Source organism: Nyctereutes procyonoides, unplaced genomic scaffold (genome assembly GCF_905146905.1).
Source record: "Nyctereutes procyonoides isolate TBG_1078 unplaced genomic scaffold, NYPRO_anot_genome, whole genome shotgun sequence".
Classification (NCBI taxonomy): domain Eukaryota; kingdom Metazoa; phylum Chordata; class Mammalia; order Carnivora; family Canidae; genus Nyctereutes; species Nyctereutes procyonoides.
Genome location: NW_026575044.1, coordinates 44,859,181 through 44,885,453, shown reverse-complemented (window position 1 = coordinate 44,885,453; position 26,273 = coordinate 44,859,181). Strand labels below are relative to the sequence as shown.

Here is a 26,273-nt window from a genome sequence, read left to right as displayed (position 1 = left end):
CTGCCCTTGGTCTCATAAAGCAGAAATCAAGTTATTCACTGATTACATCTTCCTCTGGAGGCTGAATGGAGGAAGCCCCACCTTTGTGCTCTTTAAGCTCTTGGCAGGATTCATTTTCTCCTGGTTTGTAGGCCTGAGGTCTCCACTGTCTTACTGGCTGTCAGTTGGGGACCACTCTTGGCTACAGAGTCTGTCTTGGGTCCTTGCTATGAGGTCTCCTCTGTCTCAGCAACAGAGGACCTCCTTCATTTTGAATCTCTGGACCTTCAGATCTGTCTGCCTCTCTTTGTTTGTTACCAGCCTGAGAAAACTCCGCCTTGAAGCGCTTATACAATGAGATCAAGCCCACCCGAATCATGTCCCTTCTTAAGGTCAGCTGTGTCGTATAGCATAACCTAATCATGGGAGTCAGATCCACTCTGTTCACAGTTCCAGGGTTTGTGCCAGGTGTATACACCAGAGAGACAGGGAATCTTGGGGCCATCTTAGAATTCTGCCTCTGACAAGAGGTAATGGGGTTTCCGGGGCTTTACAGTGGAGACCCATTGGGCCATTTGTGTTTTTTAAAACATATTTCTATGAAATAGTAATCAAAAAGGAACAGACTTGAAATGGGGACATTAATTAGTCAGCTCTTCTAACATACCAGGCAAGAGATGCTAAGGACCAGAATCAAGGCTGTGGCAGTGCGATAGAGCGCAGAGAATGCATTATAAAGAACTAGCCTGAAAATGAGCAGTTGATTAACTGGATGTAGGTTGGGGATATAGGTAGTGATAAGAGACAGCAAGTTATAATGACTTCTGAATTTCTGCATTGAGTGACTGCATAGACAGATGTAGAACATAAGGAGAAAAGTTTTAGGGGAAGATAATGAATTTAATTCAGAAATATTGAATTTAAAGTGCCTGGAATATGAAAGTAGCAATCTACTATTACAATTGGATATATCGTTCAGCATTTGGAAGAGCAGGCAGACTGGTAGGCTTTGAGATAACCATTATCTTTCATATTAATTCAGATATGGGAATAAATGAGATCGAGTGGATAGTCCATGAATAAATAAGAAGAGCATCCATAGCCAAGCCCTGGGGAGTACAGGGGAACATTTAAAGCTGGGAGTGGGAGAGCTTTGTCAAATCTCCTTACACCCAGTCCTGACCCCTGTGTTCCATACCCTTCACTGATGCACTGGGTGTGCCTGAGCCTGTGGGGGGGCCTTAAGTGTTGATTATAATTGGCTGAGTAGCCCTCAAATAGTCCAAAGAGAAAGTCTGTGTAGGAAAGCATATCCTTTCTAAATGCCATTCAGGCATTGGTTGCACTATTGAATGTAGAAAACAGGAAGCTGGATATTGTCTAAGGTACATTGAGGAACAAAGTAAGCATTGTCATTCCTTTGTGATGGATTCTTGTGTCTCTGTCCAGTTTGTTGTTGATTTTCCTTTTATTTCTTTAATTTGGCCTTTGCTGTCTTTTATACTTTGGACTCTCCTCCATTACACAAAGTGGTAAGAATCATATGCATTTCTTATAAGGAATGACTGATCCCAGATTTCTTTTAACAACTTAACAACTACTAGGAGTAGTTTTACATTGGTATACTGTATAGTTATGATTTTCTAAGGTATCATGACTATACTATGAACTATGAAGCAGTGGTGCTGTTCAGAAAGCGCTCTTAAAATTTTTATCTCAAATTAGAAAAAATAAACCCCTTATTCATAGCCTCCAGGAGTTGTCCAGTTGGGGACTACGGTGATGCCCTGCTCCTCACTCAGATATTACTCCCTACCCCGCACCAACCCCCATCTTTCCTCCCTCCTGGTCCAGGATAGAAAGGCATCTAGTGCCGAACTCAGGGTTTGCTTCCCTCTCTCTACAGCAGAGAAGCAAAGGATTCTTTTCCTCTCCAACCTCTGGGTTGTGTTGACCAGCAAATGCACTTTAAGGTTTTTATTTGTTCTTCTGGACAGGGTCATGAATTCCAAGTTGTGAGAGCTTTTTGTTGGAACACATAACATTTCCATCAATAAAGTTAAATTCCTATAGCTTGTTGGTATGATTTCCCTTATGCGATGACTATTATGGATTATTTTATTTCTAGATAAATGAAATTTAGGTCTCTCTCTCACTTCTCCTGCCAAGGCTGCTCTGTTTTGTTAGTGTTGCCTGGTGACTGTTTCCTGAAATCTTGGTACAGGATATCTCTACGAGTGGCAAATTAAAATGGCCAGATTAGATATTAATTCACGAAATGCTTTGATCAGTGGAGATTTCTTCTTTTCAACAAATAAGATATCCTTGCTGTGTGGGAATATATTTTTTCAATGTAACAGATAGCTGTGTTTAACTGGTATGTACATTTATAGTCATTTTCTAATAAGAGTGAAAGAAAATCCTATCTCTAAGTCCTGTTGCCACTTAGGAATGCACCTCATTTTCCCTGCTGCCGCTTATAGAAATGAGTGATGGTGTGCAGATGTACAGCCAGCACAAGGAATTAGTTCTTATTATGGTGTTTGGAAAACTGGGAAGAATAAAGAGACTTGTTATTTCTTATGGAATGCCATGGTGACAGCAAATAAAGTTACTAAAGAACCACCACATTCTTTAGGGAAATGCCATTAGACTGAGCGTGTCGAGCTTATGAATGGTCTTAAATGATTACCCCAAGCAAAATGCTTCGGTTAATGTGCCTAGTTATTCCTTTAGGGGAAAAAACTGTCCAGAATGTCATGATCTGCAGACCTTCTTTAATAGTACAATGGCAAAGAATTCATTATAAGGGGAAAAAAAAACCCGCCAAAATTGGAAATGTATTTTTTTTTTCAAAAATACATTCTACTTGGGGCTTTTATTATTTGTCCCCTGCCATTTTCTAACAAGTATTCAAGGTGTTTTATGTAAGTGCACAGAATGTAACAAGAAGAAAATAAATTCAAAGAAAGAAGGACCAAGAGAAAATGGAAGAAGCCAGGAAGGAGGTCAGTCCAGAAACACATGTTCTGAGCTTTCTTACAGGCCCTGGGGAGGAAACCTGGACTCTTGGTGTCTGCGCAATAAAAACACTCCAGTTTCAAAGGTCTCCAAAGAAACGTTTTTTTCTGAGTCCGCTTGTTTGAGAGAAAAGCTCTCCTGCAGTTCTCTGCTAGCTTTTTCCAGGAGAAGATCATGAATAGCCATCAGGAAAGCCTCAATGATTGTTGCTTCTCTCAATCTGACCTTCAATAAGTAATGATTTGTCAGTTTGAGATTATGCTCCTCGCTAATTATCTGAGATTCAGTGCTTTTTATGTTTTCAGTTTATTGCAGAGCTGTATTTTTAATAGCCGAACTAGGGATGATATTGACATCTGCCAGGAGAGGTGAGAGTTTCTAAATATGTTCACAAAGAGAACATCACTCTCCTTTGGCAAGGACATAGGCCATGGAAGTACTGGAAGTTAAGGAAATATTTGAGGTTAATAATGGATCCAGGCCATTGCAGAGACAAAAAGATGCTACAGGCCCCAACACTATACTTTATAGAGCATGACTTCAGTGATTCCAGCTTAGAAAAACTTTAAAGCTTCGGGAATTTCTTGTGCACTCTTCAAGATAACCCCAAAGCAAACTGTGTGCCCAGATATGTAAATATTAATCATCTACTTTATTGGGTCATTAACTATAAGCCCATTAAATATTGTGATTCCTACAAAAATACTGATTTCACTTTTAGAAAAGTTTTTAGGTAGCAGGACCAATTGCACACTTGAGTTAACTCTCCAGTCTGCTATTTACGCTTATCTTTCTACTCTCCTCTAGTTAGATGAGGGAGAAGAGATTATCCTTCTGACTTTTCCAGGAATTTAAAATAAAATTTTAAAAAGGGATCAGAACACATCCCAGGACGTGGATCCCAGTGCATGTATTGCTGTCGACATTCATTGCCAAGACTGCACCTACTGTGCGTTTGGTGTGATGTTCAGGACTGTTGATGCCTGGAAGGTCAGGCTGATTAAGTACAGTGGAGTCAAGGGAGGTCCCTAGAAAGCATGATCCACCTTATGTTTTTCTGTTTCAGAGTGATGGGTAAAGTGTGTATCAAATGAACGTAATGGAGCGGAACCACAGCTCCTTGAGGGAAAACCTGAGAAATTTATTAGCAGGTTAACCTGCAGCATTTGAAGGAGATTTTAAAAACTAATAGGTTTTTCATTTGTGGGAATAAAGTACTGCCTTCATGCAAAAATAGGAGGAAAAAAATCTAGCACTCTAGATCTGGCCAGAGCAGATTATACCCACGGGGTAGAAAAATATAAATAATTTGGTCATGAACAAATTTCAAAGATCAGGGCAGTTTTAGAAGAATTTGAAACAAGGAATCAACCTCGGATGCTTTTATTTAGCTTGCTTTTCTTTGCGATTAAGAAAAAATAATTCTATGCGAGTCGTTGTGATACATGTGGAGAATCCAGTCCTGAGTTAAAGCTGCTTGCCTGAGAGAGTAACATTAACACTATTCAAATCGTGTAGAAACCAGTGTAAAACTGCCACCCTGACCACTGACCAGTGCAGTGCAGGTGCTGTATAAGCATATCTTCTGGGATTTGAGCTAGTCCTGGAGGTCAGGGATGGAGTCCTGGAGAAGAGAACTAAAAGACAGGTGGGTAGAACATGCCAGGGCCCAAAGATGCTTGTGCAGACTTCGTTTGGGAGAAGGGGCTGAGGGAAGGCCATATGAAGGAGTGTGGAGGTAAAGGGGTGCTTTGTAGGGGGGAAGCTGAAGAGGTAGGGCCTTCTAAGTTGCATTGGAGTCTTGCCATCTTCACACTTGAGCTGGCTGTGTTCCAGAGCATCTCTCACTACTGAATCTGATAGTCAGACACTGCTCTTACCACATGAACTCATTCTCCATGAGATTTTTATTTTTATTTTTTTTTATTTTATTTTTTTTTAATTTACGATAGTCATACAGAGAGAGAGAGAGGCAGAGACACAGGCAGAGGGAGAAGCAGGCTCCATGCACCGGGAGCCCGATGTGGGATTCGATCCCGGGTCTCCAGGATCGCGCCCTGGGCCAAAGGCAGGCGCCAAACCGCTGCGCCACCCAGGGTTCCCTCCACGAGATTTTTAAATGTAAATACAGAAGTTAAAATAAATGTGATAACGTCTCAGGGGTGACCCCTTGGGATTTGACTTCACATCATGGACCCCAGGCATTTTGCTGCCCATCTTATCCTTGTTAAACCAGCTGAGAGTGGGTGGGGCAGCTTTCTAGTACCAACAGTAAAGGAAGGGGGAACAGCATCACATGAGCCCCTGAGAACATCTCTAAGTCGCTCAGGCCCAGACTTCCCAGTTCAACCCTAAGTGCAGGGGAGCTCCAGGAAAGATAGTTACTTTCTTGTGAGTGTAAGAAAAAGCAGAAAAATTGGAATGAGTGCATAGGATTTTCCTCTTTGCTTGAACAGAATGTTTTCCATTTTCCTGCCAAATATGTTACAGTTGTTTCTTAGAGCAAAAGCCTGTACCGACTCGAAAAGTAAATTTTCTTTTTTTCTTTTTTTTAAAGATTTTATTTATTTATTCATGAGAATACACAGAGAGGAGAGAGAGAAGCAGAGACACAGACAGAGGGAGAAGCAGGCTCCATGCAGGGAGCCTGATGTGGGACTCGATCCCGGGTCTCCAGGATCACACCCTGGGCTACAGGCAGTGCTAAACCGCTGAGCCACCAGGGCTGCCCGAAAAGTAATTTTTCTTGATTCATTTTGCTGGGTTGTTTCAGTTTTTATGTGATTGTACTTAGTACCACTTTCTAATGCTTTCTTTTTTAAACCACAAAACTTAAATAATGATCTTAGATTCAGTTAACAGCACTAACATTCTTTTGAGGTTAAGTGAGTACCTAGAACTGCTGCAAGGAGAGCAGCCTCCTGCCCTCCTAAGTTTCTCAAACTCTGCACGCATGTTTCTGCAGACCTGTCTGCAGAGGTGGGGCCTGTCTGGTCCCGTTTAGAATTAGAACCAGGCCTCTCCTAGCTGGTTTGAGCAATCTCCTCCCCACCCCCTTTCACAGGAGTGAGGACTGACAGGCAAGGAGGATTAGTGCTGGCTTTTCAGGATTGGGAACTCAGGCAGTATTAAGCCATGATGCCCCAATAGAGTGGTGTCAGAATACAGTAGCAGTCTTTGGCACATAGATCCAGCCGTATCCCTTAGTGATTCATATGAGGTATTACACGTGTCAGAAAAAGTTGAAGAAAATGTATAAAAAAATCAAGATATTTAATGATCGAAAGGGTCTTTTCCCCCCTCTATCTGCTGGATTTTAAATACTAATCCAAATTACATGTTCACATAAAGACTGGACTGGGGACGCGTGGGTGGCTCAGCAGTTGAGCATCTGCCTTTGGCTCAGGGCGTGAACCTGGAGTCCAGGGATCGAGTCCCACATCGGGCTCCCTGCATGGAGCCTGCTTCTTCCTCTGCCTATATCTCTGCCTCGTGCTCTCTCTCTCTGTGTCTCTCATGAATAAATAAATAAAACTTAAAAAAAAAAAAAGGACTGGACTGCTTTCAGTATCACTTAGAATGAGATCATCTATTTCTTCCAGAGGCTTATTCATATTTCATTATAGGTCTTTCATACATTGTAAGATCATTGTAATTTATAAACTATTTAACTGGTAAAATGATATGATTACATTTTAAAATTATGTGAGTAGTTTATATAATAACCCTCATATCCTTTCTCCTCCTGCTTTTACAGCCTTGCCCTAGTAATAGGCTAAAGCTGTTGATGGAAAGGACGCAGGTTCACTTATTACCTATTTGTTTAAAGCAACAACAGTATTATTCTTACATTGTTTTGATCATTGATGCCTCCTAGATTTGAAAAGTTAATGACTGTGGTGCCACTTTTTACTCATGAAATTGATATTATTAAAACTCTTTTTTTCATTGTCAACATTTGCATTTCCTATGGCTGTTTATTAATGAGTTATAAATCATGATTTGGGTTTTCTATTCATTCATTCGTTTGAGAATTATCTTAGGAAAGAGATGAAGGACTTCCTCTCACAGGAAGGAATTCTCAAAGTTCCACATCATTCAGAATTAGACCCTATGGTTATTTTACATGATTCAAATTTGTTTCTCTTTCAGACATTCCTGTCTCTTAGGCCTCCTTTTCTGCTTTCATTTTGCGCACGTTGGCTTTAGTGACCTGAATCCTTAGCAGATTAACAGCAGGAAATGTTGTCTGATAGTTCACTGCCAACATCTCATATGTGTGAAGTGAAACTCTTTGTTAAAAACGGAGCCCGATGTTTTTGCTGGCCAAGAAGAAGCATGCTTCACTGGAAAGCTATTATCTACCACAGTGCATGTCTCTGAGCACAAAAGTCTGATTTCAAATAGAGGCTGAAATTGCTTCAACAAATGAAGGCAGAAACAGATTGTGGCTGAGTAAAAAAGGCCTCTTTTTTAAAAAGTAGAGAGTCTTCCCGTTCAGGAAGGGACTCTTGTCACCAATGTGCTAAAAGTATCTATGTACTGAATCTCAGTCAAAACATAGGGCAGCTCTATTGCATTTGAACAATTCATTCTGGTTTTGCCAGGACTATAGGCCATATGTGTGATTATATATAACTATCTTATGGTTTGGCCTACGATGTGCCAAAATATGCCAGTATACTCAATATATATTAACCATTTAGCGTGTGTTTGTAAATGATGATTGAATGTACACTCAGTTTATGGATAATAATAGTATTTTTTAACAATTTCTCAGTTTTATACAACGAGATTTGTTTTTTATGAGAGAAATGGGATGATTTCACTGCATAAGGAATAGGCTTTAAACAGTATCTCAGTATCTATACCAGATTTCAGCATTAGAAATCCCAATGTATTGGGCTCCCTATCAAAAGAGCCTATTCAAGCTAACCAGCATTGGCTCTTGCTTTCCATGAGCTAGGCAATATGCTTTCCTGTCTAACCCCACAGAGCCAGCCTCTATAGAACCAGGGTATAGCTTCAGGGCTGACATATTTCTCACTTAGAACAGAACAGCAAGAAAAGAAACTTGAATAGGTAGGGATGCCCATTTTAAAGATGTTTCAAGGGAAGCCTGGATGGGTCAGCAGTTCAGCGTCTGCCTTCAGCTCAGGTCCTGATCCCAGGCTCCTTGTGGGGAGCCTGCTTCTCCCTCTGTCTCTGCCTCTCACCCTCTCTGTGTCTCTCACGAATAAACAAAATCTTAAAAAAAAAAAAAAAAGATGTTTCAATAATACTAGATAAATTCTAATCTCTGGATAACCAAGCCAGGGAAGGAAATCACTGTTTGTTTTTTTTTTTAAAGTTATCAAGACCAGGAAAGAGTTTCATACTCCTATTTTAACAGAACACTCCAGATCATCATTGCTAACTTAGCGAGAATGTGGCAGAGATGAGGTGATGTGATACAGTCATTGAGAAATGTTGGTTTGAATGAGGTGTAACTGTTATGGCTTACTGAAAATGACTGTGTATTTAGAGAAGGAGCTGTCCATATATGCAACATCTTGACCGAAGAAATTTTGTGCCCACCTCTCTTGTCAGCCTTCTTTGAGTATACTGCCTGGATAACATGTGGGATCAGCACAAAGGCTGTTAACATCCCATTAAATCCTGCCCCTGTGGGAATAGATGCTGGCAGTGGCAATATGGGTAATACTGTACTAACTACTAAACTGAGCATTAAATGTACATATAAGCCAGGAAGCCTGAAAAGGAAGTACTAGATGCACACGAGGCAGCTGGTACCATATCTTGCTACTTAGACCTTCCCAGCCGCAGATCTCTCGAAAGACTCTATGGGCTATTTTCACCAACCAGACACCGTAATCTTTTAGTCCTCGGTTGACCACAACCTCTTGGTATTTTCCAGGCTAGAGTTTTTTCTACCAAGAGTCCAAAAGAGAAAAAGGAAAACCTAACTTACATAGAGTCCAGGTGTCTGATTGGGGCTCAGGATCTGGCCCTTGTTTGCCAAGCATTTCGGATGTTCCTGAACTATGGATAAGTTGTGATGCAATCAGTTAGGAATAAAGAGAATTCTAATTGACCTTTGGAAGAAAGGAAAATAGAAAAGTACTCAGTGGGGAAAAATGCAATTAGGGAAGGAAGCATGAAAAAAAAATGAGGCATTTTGCTTTAAGATTAATCCAATATAATGTGAGGGAAAATTCTTCAAATTCCTGCCATTGGCACTTGTTAGGCACATATGTTGAATGCCTGCTATATCTGGGAACACTGTATCAGGAGCATTAAAAAGATGGGCAGTTTGCGGTCTTTGGGGAGCAGAAGTACAGGTTCACAGCATAGAACAATACATGGAAAATTTTAATTCCCAAAAGAAAATGAATGGTCTATTTGAGGAAGATAAATGGTAGAAAGAATAAAGTACTTCTAGCATTGACACATCGTCAGATGTCAAATCAACTAAAATAAGGTACAAAAGTATCTGTTTTCTTAAACGTTGTCAGTATCATAAATTTTCCTTTATATTAACACAAGTGGTTTTAAGCCTAAGGCAGTATATGACAAGAGGGTTTTGGGAGTCTCCCCCTCCCATTTTTCATTATGGTAGTTTAAAGAAAGGCATATGTAAATTCTGAGCAGACTTAAAATACAGGCAAGTCCTGGTGCCAGTTTGGTCCCCGTCCCCTCCTGAGAAATAGGGACTGATGATGAGCTCCTGTTCTCAGAGCGACTTGCTCTGCCTCATTTTCTTTGTGATTGTGCAGCTTCAGATAGATAATAACTATAACTATCTTCCTGAGCCAGGAGATTATATTTGACTTCACAAATTTCTCTAATTTCAGCATTTAGCCTTTGCTGGAGGAGAGCTTCATAGCTTTGTGAGACTAAAGCAAAAAAAAAAAAAAATTGCTTTAGAGTCCTCATGTTTAAGAATTTCAGGTCATAAACATAATTTAACTTAAAGTGAACATTTCGACTGTGCCTGCATGAATCCCGTGGGACTCTGGAAAATGTGAAAATACCATGGGCCCACTTCAGAAATTCTGGTTTGATGAGATGGGTTTCTGGGCATTGGCATTTTTTAAATCCTGCCAGAATCCGCAGTTGAAAACCATAAGTTTAAAATATTGCTTCTACAACATTGGTTATGATATGCTGGTAAGAAAAATTTTTCATGAAAAAGAAGTTGCCTTTTTAATCTCTTAATGGTATTTGACCAAAATGAAACTCCATAAAATAAATACAGGAGGCATGATGCCACAGGGAATGTCTTTATATATAGTCAGTAAGGGTGTAAGGTACATGCACAGAGAGACAGCTGTGATATAAGACAGAATAGGGAAAGCGCCCTCTTCATTGCTATATAACGCCATAATGTCCAAAGGGGGGAGAGAGAGAAAAAAAGAAAGAATCACCTGTGGCTGGGAAGATAGGAAATGCTTGAAAGAAGTGGCACTGGGAAAGCCTCTTGAAGATGAGAGAGACTTGACAGGCAGAAGGCAAGGTGTAGAACATCTGGGGACATTTAGAGCATCAATATGGGTAGGGGCTGAAATGGATTGAAACACATCAAACCTGTTTGAATCATGAGTTCATAGTGATCATCTAAAACAAAAGTTCTAATTGGTGGCTGTGGATGATGCTAGAGAGGACCTCATTATCTTGAAATTGGATGAAGAAGAAAAAGAGTGAGCATTGATCCTGACTTTTGTCATCAAACTGTGTTTATGCAACAAATAATACTGACAAAGAGAAGTATCTCCTCATAGACCTACTCCAGCTAATAAATGCAGGAGGCATGATTAGGATTCAGATATGCTTATCTTGCGACCTCAAATTAATGGATCTGGGGCAATGATCATCAGTGACTGCTAATACAACAAAAAAAGACAAGAGTCATTTGATGCCTCCTGATTGAAATTGCACAGCATCACTCAATGGAAAACAGTCTAACCAGAATCAGATCAAGGTTCTAGATTTAAATGCCAGGTTTCAGGAAGTACAGGAGACAGAGGAACACATTAAATTATACCATGATGCAAACAGTAAGGTCTAGACTGAGAGGGTACTACAGACAAATGACCTGTTCTCTTAAATTAATTTCAAGGATAAAACCAAGATAAATGGTGAACTTGCAGACCAAGGCTAAAAAGTTGCATCAGGCAATTATAGTGTATGAACTTTTCAAACTTAAAAAGAAACAAAAATCTTTGAAACGACTGGGAAAATTAAAGTACTGACAGAATCTGACTTACAGTGTTTAACTTAGAATTTTTTGACTTCTTGATGGTGTAGAAGTGACACGTGTTCAGTAGAAACTGTACTTCAGATTTTGAGTTTGCATCTTCTCTATGTGGTAGATACTCTCCCCTGAGGCTAGGCACGGGGAGCAGCTACAGCTCCCAGACAGCCATGCCACCACCAGGGTAAATAGTTGATACTCAAAGCCATTCCAAGTCCATGCAGCCATTCTGATTGTTACTTTGGGCACCTATTCACTGAACTACCTGAGATGTGCAATACTTTATTATAGAATAGGCTTTGTGTTAGGTGGTTTTGCCCAACTCTAGGCTGATGGTAAATGTTTTGAGCATTAGGCTGAGCTGTAATGTTTGATAGGTTAGGAACATTAAAAAATGCATTTTCAACTAGGATATTTTTTTTTAACTCAGGATTTCTCTTTTTCTTTTTTAAACTTAGGATATTTTCAACTTACAATCAGTTTATGGAGTGCAACCCCACTGTAAACTGAGGAAAGTTTGTAATGACTAGATATTTGATGATATCAAATACTGATTGCTGATGAGTAGATATTTGATGATATTAAAGACCCACTTTGTTGAGATGGGATAAAGGTATTGAGATTATGGGTTTTTTTTTAAGTTTTTATTTATTTGAGAGAGAAAAAGAGTATGGAGGAGCAGAGGTGGAGGGTGGGGGACAAGCAGACTCCATGCTGAGCATGGAGCCCAACATCGGGCTTGATCCCAGGACCCTGAGATCATGAACTAAGCTGAAACCAAAGAGTTGGATGCTTAGCTGAGCCACCCAGGTGCCCTGAGATTACATTTTAAAAAGAGTAGAGTTACAAATTAAGACATAAAGGGGTAATTATTTGCTGAAATACTTCAGGATAATCAGGGGAAGAATGAATTGAATAGAACTCTAGATGACCCGAGGTGGTGGTCCTCCAAAAACATTTTTTGACACTGGGTGACAGGTTTGCAAGGCCTCATTATAGTGTCCCCTTTACTTATGTATATATTTGAAATTCCCCATACTAAAGCACTTGAAATTAATTTTTTAAAATTATTCTTCTAATGGGCAAATAAAAATAACAAATTTTACTACAGACTAGCCAGATGATGCTGGTTGGTACATTGAAAACCAACGTTTTACAAACAGTATTGTTAAAGATATTGAATGACCTTTGACTTGTGGGAAGTTTCACTGATGCTACAGAAAGGCTTATCCATTTGCTGTATTTGAGGGGTGATGGTGGATGTATCCTCTTGAATTTAGTGCCCAGAGAAAGCAAAGCCTTTGAATCCTTAGCTAATCCATCTTATCTTGTTCATAGTTTGGATTCCCTAATTGTGTGATGTAGATCTTGAGCAGTCACTTCCATCTGACACCCAGCCTCTGTTTGTTACTAGATATGTTGGGTTTGCATGCAGGCATTTCAGACTTGGGATTCCTATGTGTGTATACATAGCATGAGAAGCATGGCAGCTTTTCCTAGAATGATTTTACTTTTACCTTTAGTATGTGTTGTAACTATAAAGTTTTTGATTTCTCTAAAATGTTTAAGCTCAATAAAAATTGAGACATAGTGTACATCAGGGTTCACTCTCTGTGGTACTTTCCATGGGTTTGGACAAATGTATAAGGACATGTATCCGCCATTATAGAACCATTCAGGGTGGTTTCACTACCTTAACAATTCTTTATGCTCCATCTGTTCACTCCTCCCTCCTCCCTAACCTCTGGCAACCGCTGATCTTTTTACTGTCTTCATAGTTTTGCCTTTTTCAAAATGTCGTATAGCTGGAATCATACATACAGCCTTTTCAGAGTGGCTTCTTTCACTTAGTAATAGTTATTTGAGGTTTCTCCATGTCGTTTCATGGCTTGATAGTTCATTTATTTTTAGTTCCGAATAACATTCCATTGTTTGGGTTGTTACACAGATTATTTATCCATTCACCCACTGAGGGGCATTTTGGTTGTTTCTAAGTTTTGGCAATGTCGAATAAAGCTGCTAGAAGTATTTACACACAGGTTTTGGTATATATCAAATTTGTGTAAGTATCTTGGAATATGATGGCTGGGTCATATATTAAAAGTGTGTTTAGTTTTGTAAAAAAACTGCTAGACTGTCTTCCAAAATGGCAGAGCCATTTCTACTAGCAGGGAATAAGAGTTCCTGTTGTTTCACATCTTTGCCATCATTTAGTGTTGTGTTTAGAATTTTAGCCATTCTAATCAATGTGTAGTGGTTGTCTTCTTTTAATTTGCAGTTCTCTAATAGTATATGATGAACATCTCTCCATATGCTTTTTCGACATCTGTATGTCTTTGGTGAAGTATCTGCTCAGATCTTTTGCACAGTTGTTAATTTGATTGTTTTCTTATTGAATTTAAGAGTTCTCTGTGTAGTTTGGATGCCAGTCCTTTACCAAATATGTCTCTGCAAATATTTTATCCCATTCTGTGGCTTATCTCTCCATTCTCTTAAAGTTTTTCTCTTTTGACACACTTCTGCTAACATTCAACACTTTCATGAGTCAATTTGGAACATTTTTAAATTAAAATAGTTAAGAAGGAAAGTTGTTCATATTGTTGGGGATTTACCCTTCTTTAGATATTCAGAGTCTTTGTTGGGCTGTTATATTCCCATTTACTTTATCAGAAACAGAAACCTAATGTTTTAGTGAAGAAAAGAGAGCAGAAAGAAGGCAGTCCATCATTAGTATATTACTCTAGGACAGCAAAATCAACTTTTCTGGATGTTCAAGGGTTAATAGTGAATGATAATCATGAACTGTTAACCACCCTGAGTCAGAGACATAACTTGACTCACACAAAATAGCAGACAAGACTAAAAACTATTATCTTCTCTGGTTAGGTAAATTATCTGTTAATTTATAAAAACCTCTGTCAACATTGTTTACTCAATTCTTGACTCATTATGGCTATATATAAACACACCCAATGAAGTAAAGAAACTAGATTTGATAATTTAATGAATATCATGTCTTCAGCCACCAAATATTTAAATTCTTTAAAAGTTTCAGTCTGATTTTAGTCAAATATGTTAGATGTTATTACCTAAAGACATACACTACCTTGTAAAGTTGGACAGTATGCAAAAAATGATAATAATAATCTGAGTTAGAAGAATCCAGAATTTGGGAGAGTTGGGAGTGATCCTATCTAGGGCTGAAAGATAGATCCAACTCTATCCGCTGGCTGTCTTATCACATGTTGCAGAAGGGTGCTGAAGTCTAATCCAGGCTCCATGCGAAAGAGCCTTGTAATCATTAGTAATGTTTGCCATGACACAGGGGACCCAACCTGAAGCCCATGACAGCCTTGCTCCATAGAATCATATATCATCACTCCAGGGTGAGAAAATTCATTTAAAAGGCTTTTCCAGTGTCATCCAGCTAGCTGTGGTGATATTTAGCAGATAGGAATTCTACTGTTTACATATGACCATCTATAGTAGAGCCTAGACTACTGATCTTGGTTCTTAGGGGGGAAAAAAACAAACTTCAGTGTGAAGAAGATCTGTTTGTAGTGTTCAAAATATGTTTAAAATATTCAGTAAAAAAAATACCTCATCTATTTAAGAGAGAGCCATGAATCATTAATAGAAATCAAATTGTGAGAAGCCAGAAAAGTAAGATCTAGTTAGTATAGTGGTCTGTGCCTGAGCTAATCCATACCACCTGTTAGACAAAAGGAAGAACACAGCAGCCAGAAGACAGCTAATTAAAACAATGCCCAAGGCAGCCTGCTGCGTATTCAGAAATAATTCCACAATTGAGGGGCTGCTGGTTCAGAGAATATATAAGGCTCTGTAGAGAAGAGTTTATTTATTTGTATTTGTTTTGTTTTGTTTACTTTTACTCATTGAGAAAGTACTTGGGCCAGACACTGGTATGTGTTTGGGTGTGTGTATGTGGGGGTGGGGGGGTGTAGGTGTGTGTAAGTATTGTGGTCTAGCTAAAAGCACTTAGGTAGTAAGCAGGTAATTAATTTCTAAAGAAAGAGCAGGATACGTTAATCCTGAACTGCTTATTGGCTCCACAAGACAATATAAATGTGCTCCGACAACAAAAACGCATACATACCAAGTGCTATATTACAGATCCTTCTACTTGTTGGTCACTTGGGCTATGATCACTAATGATTATGGAAAGCTTGATATGTGCCATTACTGGACCAAGTTTGAATACTTTATTGTCAACCATCCCAAAGAAGAAGGTGGTATCATATACCCATTTTACAGAGGAAAAAACAGGTTCACATAGCTGCAAAGAACATAATGAAGATTCAAACCCAGATTGATTTGCTAAAGCCACTACTCCTCCATTACATAATATTGCCTCTCTCACTGGACTGAACCTCTGGGTTCTTATCTGTAAACTGAATACCAGTAGAAGCATTGGAAGTACCAATTTTTTAATGAAAACTTTATAATCTGTTAAACATTATTCAGACTTGATAAGCTGTTACTTAAAAATAAAAGATTTAAACCAATGAGCAGCATTTTATTGTCCTACCACTTATTCATATCCATTGAACAATGTTATTATGTAGTTTTGCCAATATGTAATTTATTTTCATGCATTATTAAACTTTTTTCAAACACATCATTGATTATTTAGCCGGCTACAATTTAGGCTTTACTTTTCTATCATAGATTTATCTTTTTTTCCTAAACAGTCATGCTTCACGGAGCTGAGCAGCTAACTTCCAATATAATTACAGTTGTGTAATAATACATAGCATTTACAGGTTTCTGAAAACTTATTATTTTGGCATGCGTACTGTCTATCAGTTTTTACACCTCTCATTGTTACTACATCAAATCTTAAAGGCAAATATGCTTAATGTATTAGGAATGAAATGTCGGTACTATGCAAAAAAACGTGGTTTAGTTTAATTGTTGCCAGGTCATCCATCTCAATCCCCAAGGCCAGGTTGAAAGACCTTTGAAGGATTCCATGGAAATGTGATACTGGGTATCATGGTAAATTAAGCCAATAGATTTTTTTCTTCTCAGATGACTACCTTTTTACTTTCTGCCGATGACTGCATTATGGTAAAAAAAAAAAATGTAGCATATATGTCTGTATCTTATATTTATAAATAACTAAAATCTTTAAACTTAATGAATATTTTATGTTGAATAGAAAGGATTTCTTGAAATTAAGAGAAAGTTGAACACTGTGATCAAAACTGAAATTTATAACAAAAAAACACAAAAATAAACTAACGAAGTTAACAGTCTTTAGAAAGCAATCCATAGCTAGAATTTCTAAGTAAGGGTTGGAATACAAAGTCTTAAGGGGGAGTTTGCCTAAGATGAGGAGTAGGGTTGATTCTTCCCAGACTGCAAATCTGGTTGTGTGGGGACCAAGTTAGGGCATTCTGAAACACGGTTTTTGTTGGTCCTTTGTGTTCTTTCACTTTGTATATTTCACAAGATATTTAAGACTTCCAAGCCCCACATCATTTCCCCAGATACTTCTGTTTAGAAACCATCTGCAGGTTGCCTGTACTTACTCAGTGGCACAGGTGAGTTTTGGTTTTGTTTGTTGGTTGTAGGGACAGGCTTTTGTAGGTGTGGGCCCACTTTATTGAACCTTTTCACTAGTTACAGAGGAGATGGCAGAATGATCACATTGGGCGTCACATACTGAACACTTGCAGCAAGCAGTATGTTAAGTTTTACCCATTTTTATCTGTGGCAATTGAGAGAACTTTATATGTTTTGACTTGTTTTTCTATTTTGTTTCCCATAGAAACGCTCCAGAGGCCAGGTGCTGTTTGATAAAGTATGTGAACATCTGAACTTACTAGAAAAGGACTATTTTGGGCTTACGTATCGAGATGCTGAAAACCAGAAGGTGAGTGATTAAAAGCAATACAAAGCGTATGTCTTGAACTACTCATTACTGTGAGAAAGGGAATGAAAACTGAATAGGTAAATAATTTTCTCTGCTTCCACTCCTGTATTTACTCCTTTGAGTCCCTAAATGCTGTTAATGACCTAATTTCTTTATGAAAGCTATTGACAACTTCCTTTAATCTTGAATATTCTGGAAAGAGTAAGTCAGCTTTTCACCTGTAAGTTATTAATGGTTCTAGGAAAGCATTTTATATGGTTCTTTCCCTGGATGATACATTTCAGTGGATTTGAAAATCAAATAAATGATTTTGAAAATCAAATGCATTGATAGTTACATAGAAAATATGTTCCCTGACTGCTGTCTATTCTTAATTCATCTTAGTTTGCTTTCATATTCTTGGAGAATCAGAATATGACATGGGTATTTGCTGGGTATTGCCCTTGTCTAATGTATTCAGCAGGTATTTAATGTTTAATGTAATAATCTCTATAGACTCTTACACCCGAGTAATACAGTCTGTTTGGGGCTTTGCCTCACTAATTCCCACGACTACCTGAAAAATAAAGAAGAAACTGTTTCCACTGTGTCCATGCTAGGAACTAAGTCACAGAAATTTTGCTCAAAGATGTTATTTGTTTTGATGTTGTGCAGTGAATCATACTTAATACCTACCCAATTCACTGAACAATGTCTAACTTCATTATTAAACATCTGAGTTTTCTGGTGAGGAAAATAATAAATATCAAGCAGGTGTTCATTTGTTAGCAAAGTGCCTAAGAATTTATAATCACAGAAATCACTTTGTGGGACTGAATGGCAAGGGCATTGGTGGACATCATGTATCTTTAATTTGTTCATAACTTCTATGAACATAGAATCCACTATTTTTTTTCCTCCCGTTTCTGTGCTGGCTTGAATCTTTGAAGGTTGTGTTTAAAAGGAAGAGTTTTGTCACGCATGAATTGTGCACACATACACATTTTCTCATTAGACTAGTGCAGGGCCTGGGGATGGGCAAGCAGATGTAGGAGAAGGACCCAGCTTGAGGGGCTGCCAGCAACCATTCCCTTTCAGATACACTCAGTGCACAATCATCATCAGGTTATTCTTATTCTTCTCTGGTTCAAATTCAAACTGTCATTTCCTTTTCAGAATTGGCTGGACCCTGCTAAGGAAATAAAAAAACAAATTCGAAGTAAGTTCTTTTGGATTATTTCACATGATAATGTGAAGATTTTCAGAGAGCACGGTGGTCTGAATCCATGGCCCATACCCACATGGCTCATGTGAAAATTGCTTGTTTGTTTGTTTGTTTGTTTGTTTTAAAGATTTTATTTACTTATTCATGAGAAACAGAGAGAGAGAGGCAGAGACACAGGCAGAGGGAGAAGCAGGCTCCCTGCAAGGAGCATGATGTGGGACTCAACCCCAGGATCTCAGGATCATGCCCTGAGTCAAAGGCAGATGCTCAACCACTGAGCCACCCAGGTATCCCAAAAACAGTTTTTTAAAAGCCAGATTAAGATATCAAGTTTTATCTTTGACAGGTTGGTTTAGCTTAAATACCCATTTTTAATCATTACAGCTCAGGAATAAAATGACTGTGACATTTGACTTATTCCCCTGCTTGCACACACAGTGTGCAAGATGATTAATCAGGTGATGCTCCAATTGGCATTGGAGCCATTAAATTAACCATTTGAAAGTTCCAGACTTCATTATTAATGTTAAATTAAGCCTGTCACAAAGTATAAAAGTTACGCTAAAGATAATAGTTACTAAATGGTTTAGAAATGGAATAACATCAGACTGAAGTTTACTATTGGGAACAACCTCTTTCCTTGGTCCCTAATGCAAGTTAAGAAATCCATCTTTCCTAACAATTACAAGAGCAACCCACAAAACTGAAATACAGGTAGCTAGTAAGTACGAGACAAGTTGCTAAATCTCACTAAAAATTAAATGCAAATTAAAAATGACATCATTTTTCACTTATTTAGGTTAACAGAGACTTAGAAGTTTACTAATGCACTGTACTGGCAACTATGTACACAACTGGTACAAGTATAAATTGGTACAATCTCTGAAGAGAGTACTCTGTCAGCATTTATTAAAATTTAAAATGTGCTTATTCCTTAACCCCTAATTTTACTTATACAAATTGATCCAGCATATGTGTAAGAGAAGAAAATGTGCAAATATGTACATGTATAAAGTCTGTTTTAATACTATTTGCAACAGCAGAAAACTAGGAACAATGAAAATATCCATTTATAAAGAACTAACTAAATCAATCATGGAATAACCGTACTTTGAAATACTAAGCAACTCTTAATAGAATGAGGTAGAATGTGTCTTAGTTCTCATTAGTGAGACAAGTCTTTTTTGTTTCAAAGAAGTTATGCATGTACATATATGTGCATGTGTGTGCGTGTGTATTCCATATATATTCTACACATATTCCATATGTATATATGAAATAAATTTTGGAAGAGCACAAAAGCTGTCGATAGTAAATACTTTCAGAAGTGGCATCACAGTTTAAGGGGTTGAGAAAGGAATTCTTTTTCTTTTTAACCTTTTTCTATAGCTCTTTTACCATAGACATAAATAATCTTTATAAATACTAGTTAATTTTTTTAAGCAATTTATTTTTTGTCAAGAAAATTGATAAATTTTTTCAAACAACTGATTTTAGCTGAAGAATGAATTTAAGAGCAGTTCATTAATAAGAATACCATGCCCATGGAAGTTTTCAATAACTTCCTGTTCAAAAAAAGCAAGTATTTCCAGTGCCTTTGAATGTGCTCAGATAATTGAAACACATCAAGTACTAATAAAAAGTATAGTAGTGAGCTGTTTGAAATGGTTTGATACAAGATAATATCTTAACTTTTAGATCTTTACAGAGGCTGATGATATATACAACTAAACATCTTTACCATATTTTTGAGAGAAATTTGATAATCAAATTTGATAGAAATAAATTGGAATTGAAACTAGGGACAGCTCCAGTTGTGAAAACACTCCTTTTTGTTCCAAGAGTCCTAATAAAAAGTGTAAGATGATGACTATGTTCTAAGAATTCTTCTGTGGAGTTACTAAAAACAGATGTGTTGAATATATATCCTAATGTGTGCATAAAGTCCTCTATATTCATCTAAATAATGAAATTCCGTTTCCTACTTGGGTGATTTATAATTGCAAAGCCCTTTGAAAATATATTAAATATTCAGGATAAGTCACAATATTGGCAGAAGAAGAGCTACATAAATGTCCATTTTCTTATCTGCTGTTGATGGAATCCTTTTTTCTCCCCCCGCCTTAACTTCCCATTTATCCTATCTTGTACCTTCTGCAAGCTTGATCTCATGACCCTGAGATCATGACCAGAGCCAAACCAAGAGTTGGATGCTTAACCAACTGAGCCACCTAGGCACCCCTCCTAACTTCCTTTCTAAGAGAAGAAAGAGGACAATCAGAACATAAGATTTAAAGGATATTTTCATCATGCGGATCAGGCACTATTTGTGACTGCAACGTAAAGAAAACTAAGTGACAATCCTGCAGATAAAGGAGGAAACAAGGACAATTGGAATTGTTTAATTGAACTTGATATTTTTATCTGTATTCCTTATCATTTCCTGTGCACCAAAATGCCCTTTCCGCAAAATTTACATTCTATCAAGGCAGAGAACTATTATCATATGCAATGGAATTATTGTACCATTACCTCCTTTCCCTAAATATAAATAACAGGGAAATGCAGATCAAAGCCACAATGAGATACTGCCTTAACCCTGTCAGAAAAGCTAATATCAAAAAGACAACAGGAGCGCCTGGTGGCTCAGTCTGTTAAGTGTCCAACTCTTGATTTCAGCTCAGGTCACAATCTCAGAGTCGTGAGATAGAGCCGTGTATTGGACTCTGCACTAGACATGGAGGCTGCTTAAGATTCTCTCTCTCCTTCTCCCTCTGCTTCTACCCTCCCTCACCAACAAACAAGGGTTGGTGAGGATGTGGAGAAAAGGAACCCTTGTGCACTGTTGGTGGGAATGTAAGTTGGTGTACTCACTTGGAAAACAGTATGGAGAGCCCTCAAAAAATTAAAAATCGAAATACCATATTTTCCAGTAATTCCACGACTGGGTATTTACCCAAAGAAAACCAAAATACTAATTAAAAAAGATGTACGCTCCCCTGTGTTCTTTGTAGCATTATTTGCAATAATCAAGATGTGGAAATAACTCATATATATGTGATTATACATAATGGAATATTACTCAACCATAAAAAAGAATGAGATCTTGCTGTTTGCTATAGCATGGATGGACCTAGAGTGTACTATGCTAAGTATATAAGTCAGAGAAAGACAAATATTATATGATTTCACATGTGTGTGGAATCTGAAAAACAAACAAAAAAAGTAAAAACAGATCCACAAATACAGAGAACAAGCTCTCTGGCTGCCAGGGATGGGGAGACGGGTGGGCAGAGATGGGTGAAGGGGAGTGGGAGATACAAGACTTCCAGTTATAGAATGAATAAGCTACAGAGATGAAAGATACCACATAAAAGGGACATAGTCAATGGTATTATAATAGGTGAATAGTGACAGATGGTAGCTGCACTTGTGAACATAGCATGTCTATGAGTTGTCAAATGTCTGGAGTTGTCAAATCACTATATTGTATGTCTGAAACTAACATTGAGTGTTAACTATAGTTCGATTAATATATATATATACACACACACACACACATACATATATGTGTATATATCAATGATTAAAGGATGTTTCCATTCTTTTCTTGCTATAGGTACATAGTATGTTCCTAGAATGAGATCTTCAAGAAAATGGCAGTCAACCTGATAAAGCTTTTAAGTTACAAGTTGACGAGAAATAGAAAATTCTGAAACTGAAGAGTTTGTTCTTATGAAAAAAATAAAATTCTAGCTATTTTTGTGGAGACCCAGATGTTTAAATATCTAAGTTGCTGTATTTTGTGATATAAATATACTATATTTATGATATAATGATTTCATAATATAGAGTATATGATCTGTATAGTATATATAGTAATTTATAGTAATTTTATGCTGTGAATGCAGCATTCTCAAAATTTTTAAGATTTGGCAGCCATATAATACTAAAATTAGAATTTTTTATAAAAATGAACTTTCTTCAGTTTCATAGTTTTCCATCATGAATTTGTGATTTGAAATTCCATATCAAGGGTAACCGAGTGGGGAAAAAGGGAGAGAAACCATGAGAGACTCCTAACTCTGGGAAACAAAGGTTGCGGAAGAGGAGATGGGTGAGGGCATGAGGTAACTGGGAGATGGGCACTAAGGAGGGCACGTGATGGAATGGGCACTGGGTGTTCTATATACTGGCAAATTGTAAATAAATTTTTTAAAAAATTTTAATGAAATTCTATATCAGCGTTATAGGATAGGAATATCACTTTAATGCGTTCAAGTGGTTTCATTTCCTGTGTTTAACCATGATCATCATCTGAGCAGATTCAGGCTTGCAAGACCATTCGTTACATAATCTCGGCTTCCCACTCAATTTGTTTCTATCAGATTCTTTATGGGGATATATATTTGAGCTTTAATCTGCTTCTTGTTAATTTTGAATCTTATGCCTCATTTAACTAGTTTTTTTTTCCCCTTGATTGGGGCAAGTTTTCTTAAACTTCCCACTCTTTAAAAATAATACCCCACAAAACCTTGTCCTTATTTGAGTTACAACCTCATTAAAGTGGATTTTTTGGGATTAGCAATTTTCAATATATGGTCCCCAACCCCACCTGTACTCAAACCACACGGGGGCTTATTAAAACCACAAATTCCTAAGGCCATTTTCCAAATCTCTGGAATAAAAATCTCTGGATGGAGCCTAGGAATTGACATTTTTAGCAAGCACCTCAGATACTTCCTTAAGTTACCTATAGATTGAAATTCATTTTCCTGCCATGAGGATTTTTGCTTTGAAATATCTTTCTTTAAAAAATTTTAAAGATTTTATTTATTTTTGAGACAGAGTATGCACGGGCAAATGAGTGGAGGAGCAGAGGGGGAGGGAGAAAGAATCTGAAGCAGACTCCACCCTGAGCACAGAGCCCCACGTGGGGCTCAGTCCCTTAATCAGGTGATCATGACCTGAGCCAAAACCAAAAGTCTGACATTTATTTGACTGAGCTACTCAGGTGCCCCTCTTTCTTATACTTTTATTATGTCTAAGTTTATCTTGAATTTATTATGAGATTGTTTAATTACATTGATAAACTACTTACTGGGTTCAAAGCATAGTTTGAAATGGATAAAAAATGATAAAAGAGCAATAAATCCATTTCCCATAACCTGTTAGTTTTCATTCCAGTTGCTTGAGGGAAAGCCAGCTCTCATTCATGAACCTCACCATTGGCAAGCAGTAAAGGGATCCATTTTAGCAAAAAGTGAATAGGAAAGTAAAACCAAATCCGACCATTTTTTGAATAACAAGAGGATTTGGAAAAATAATCACTAGAAATATATTGGATTGAGAGATAGCTTATAGTTCTTACAGCGCATGTTTCAGTAATATTTTCAGAGTGATTTAAAAAGGATATTAAGGGACGCCTGGGTGGCTCAGCGGTTTAACGCTTGCCTTCGGCCCAGGGCGTGATCCTGGAGTCCCAGGATCAAGGCCCACATCGGGCTCCCTGCATGGAGCCTGCTTCTCCCTCTGCCTGTGTCTCTGCCTCTCTCTCTCTCTCTCTCTCTCTCTCTCTCTCTCTCTCTGTGTGTGTGTGTGTCTCTCACAAATAAATAAATAAAATCTTTTTAAAAAATTAAAAAAATAAAAAGGATATTAAGCAGCCAGTGATACTTGGCTTATGCCAGTTCCCTATAAGGCACTTCAGTTGGTGATCCTACCATGTGGAATTTTAAGTATATTATAATAATGTTGAATAGTGACAGATTATACCACTATAAATGGTAGTGTTGAGAATAAATTAGAACTAATAAATGTACCTGTACCGTTTATGACAGAAATATAGATAATCTATGCAGCTAAGTATTTGCCTCATACTCGAGAGAATAACCCAAAGAAAGAAGCTGGCACTTAAAATACTACCCCTTTCTTCTGAATGTTTGCAAAGGACTGGTGGAGAAAATGGAGTTTCCAGAAGTCATTTAATGGGGGAGGCGGGTGTGTTTGGGTACCTGAGAGGGACATTTGAAGCAGAAGGGCTGGACTGTGAGGTCACAGAATCAGTGAAAGGAAGTGGCTACGGCTTGGGGTGTGGATAAAAGGCTTCCAGTATAGAAGCCAAGGAGACTGGGAGGTATTTTTCAGTAGTGCATTCAGAATACAAGTAGGGTCTACGCTGTGGCATTTTGTGGTTATTGCATGAAGAGAACAAATGTCCAGTGAAGGAACACCCAGACTTTTTATAAGTTACTGCATTAAAAGGCCAGAAGGAAAGGATGAAGTGAATATGAGTTAAAGGAGTGATCAGGTAAAGAGAGAGAGAGTAAATGGAGAAGAGAAGAAAATGTTTTTCCATGTTTATAATGATAAACTATACACAAGTAGAGACAGTATGGATAAAATGGAGAGCTTAGGAAGGCTCTACAATGTTTCAGGTGTAAGCATGGACTGTACACAGAGTAGGTGACTATAAGCTGCCATCTGGATGATTCTTTTCATTGCTGAAGAGGAGGCCATAAGGAGATGCCATAGCATAAAGAATGGCAGTGTGTAACTAGCACTCATCCAAGTCGTGGGCTCACAAGGAGATGTAGAATTTTGTAAAGCACGTTAATATATTCGAGCGTCTCTTGAATCAGAAATTTTCCCAAGTAAGAAAAGAATTTTCAGCCTAGAGAGTAGCTCACTTAAATAGTCACCACGAGAAACCCTTCCATAAAATAAAAATATCTTGAAAATTTCCTTGACATGTATTATAATGGGATTTGACCTGTAATAACAAAGGAGAAAGGACAAAGGAAATGGGATTATGTCTCTACTGTTGGTATGTGAACTATCCAGAATTTAATAGTAGTAGATCCAGTCAATTCCAGACTTGTCTGATTGAGGATTATCCATATCATTTACACTTTTTTCCCTCTTGCAAAGGCTTACCTTTGTCCAAAAGAGAGGAAGTTTAGTCAATTTCGAAGCTAGTTAGAAGCACCAGTAACGGATTTGGGGAAAAGATTAAAAACTAGATGAAGTTTTCAGATGTATCTGGATTTCATTTCACTTGAGACTTTGCTGTTTTCCACCGAGGAGCAAATGTTGCCTGGGTGTTAGTACTTGGAATTATGGTAGCTCTAATCAGAATAATAAGTATAAAGGTATTTTTCTGAGGTTTCATTCTAATTTTTCTCTTATCTCTGCAGGTGGTGCTTGGCACTTTTCATTTAATGTGAAATTTTACCCACCAGACCCTGCCCAGCTATCTGAAGACATCACCAGGTATTTGAAAGTTGGCTATGAAAAAGGCAGGCATAGCAGGAGCTTCTCTTTATTCTCTGAGGAAGAGCATGCTCACATCTGGTAACCTTTCCGTTATCCATGCCAGAAATGGCAAACCAAAGGCAACTGAGTGAGAGCAAACATCTGATGAAATGATTTGCCAAATCCTATCTGTTCACAGTTGAATCTATGGTGCTAAGCTGATACTTCCGTCTGCCTGACCCTCGCGGGAAAACATGCGGAATTGAGATGCTGTCATCCACCCACCTCAGTCAAATTGGATGGGATTCAGCCTTAAATGATATAGCAATTCCTAGTGTTCCTGCTCTAAAACTCAGAGTAAAAATGTGTCTTTGGATGCTTGTGCCTTTTATATAACCAATCTGATACACGACAGCTATTAAAAAAAAATCGTACACATGTGCACACAAATACACATAAACATGTATACATTTCAGAGTTTACTTTCTCTATGCTGTCTGTACAGAGAAAATGATTCATTCATGTTGGGAAAGGAAGACATTTTAAGAAAGGAAACTAATGTAAAAATATTCTGGTGCCGTGACTGAGCTTTGGGTGTGAGAGGAGATCCCTTTATGAGGCTATCCTGGGTTTGCCATGTGTTCCTCTAGGCTTCTCCAAAT

The 26,273-nt window shown here is 37.9% G+C and overlaps 1 protein-coding gene across 18 annotated transcripts in view; it reads left to right on the top strand.

Moving 5' to 3' along the window:
- The window catches only part of EPB41L3 (erythrocyte membrane protein band 4.1 like 3), a 141,477-nt gene that overhangs the window by 73,643 nt on the left and 41,561 nt on the right, over nt 1-26,273 (top strand). For all 18 annotated transcript variants that reach the window (XM_055324026.1, XM_055324021.1, XM_055324016.1 and 15 more), the window contains exons 4-6: nt 17,049-17,153; nt 18,309-18,351; nt 25,554-25,629. In XM_055324026.1, the coding sequence (XP_055180001.1) occupies nt 17,049-17,153; nt 18,309-18,351; nt 25,554-25,629 (224 nt within the window). The remainder of the gene's footprint in view (nt 1-17,048; nt 17,154-18,308; nt 18,352-25,553; nt 25,630-26,273) is intronic.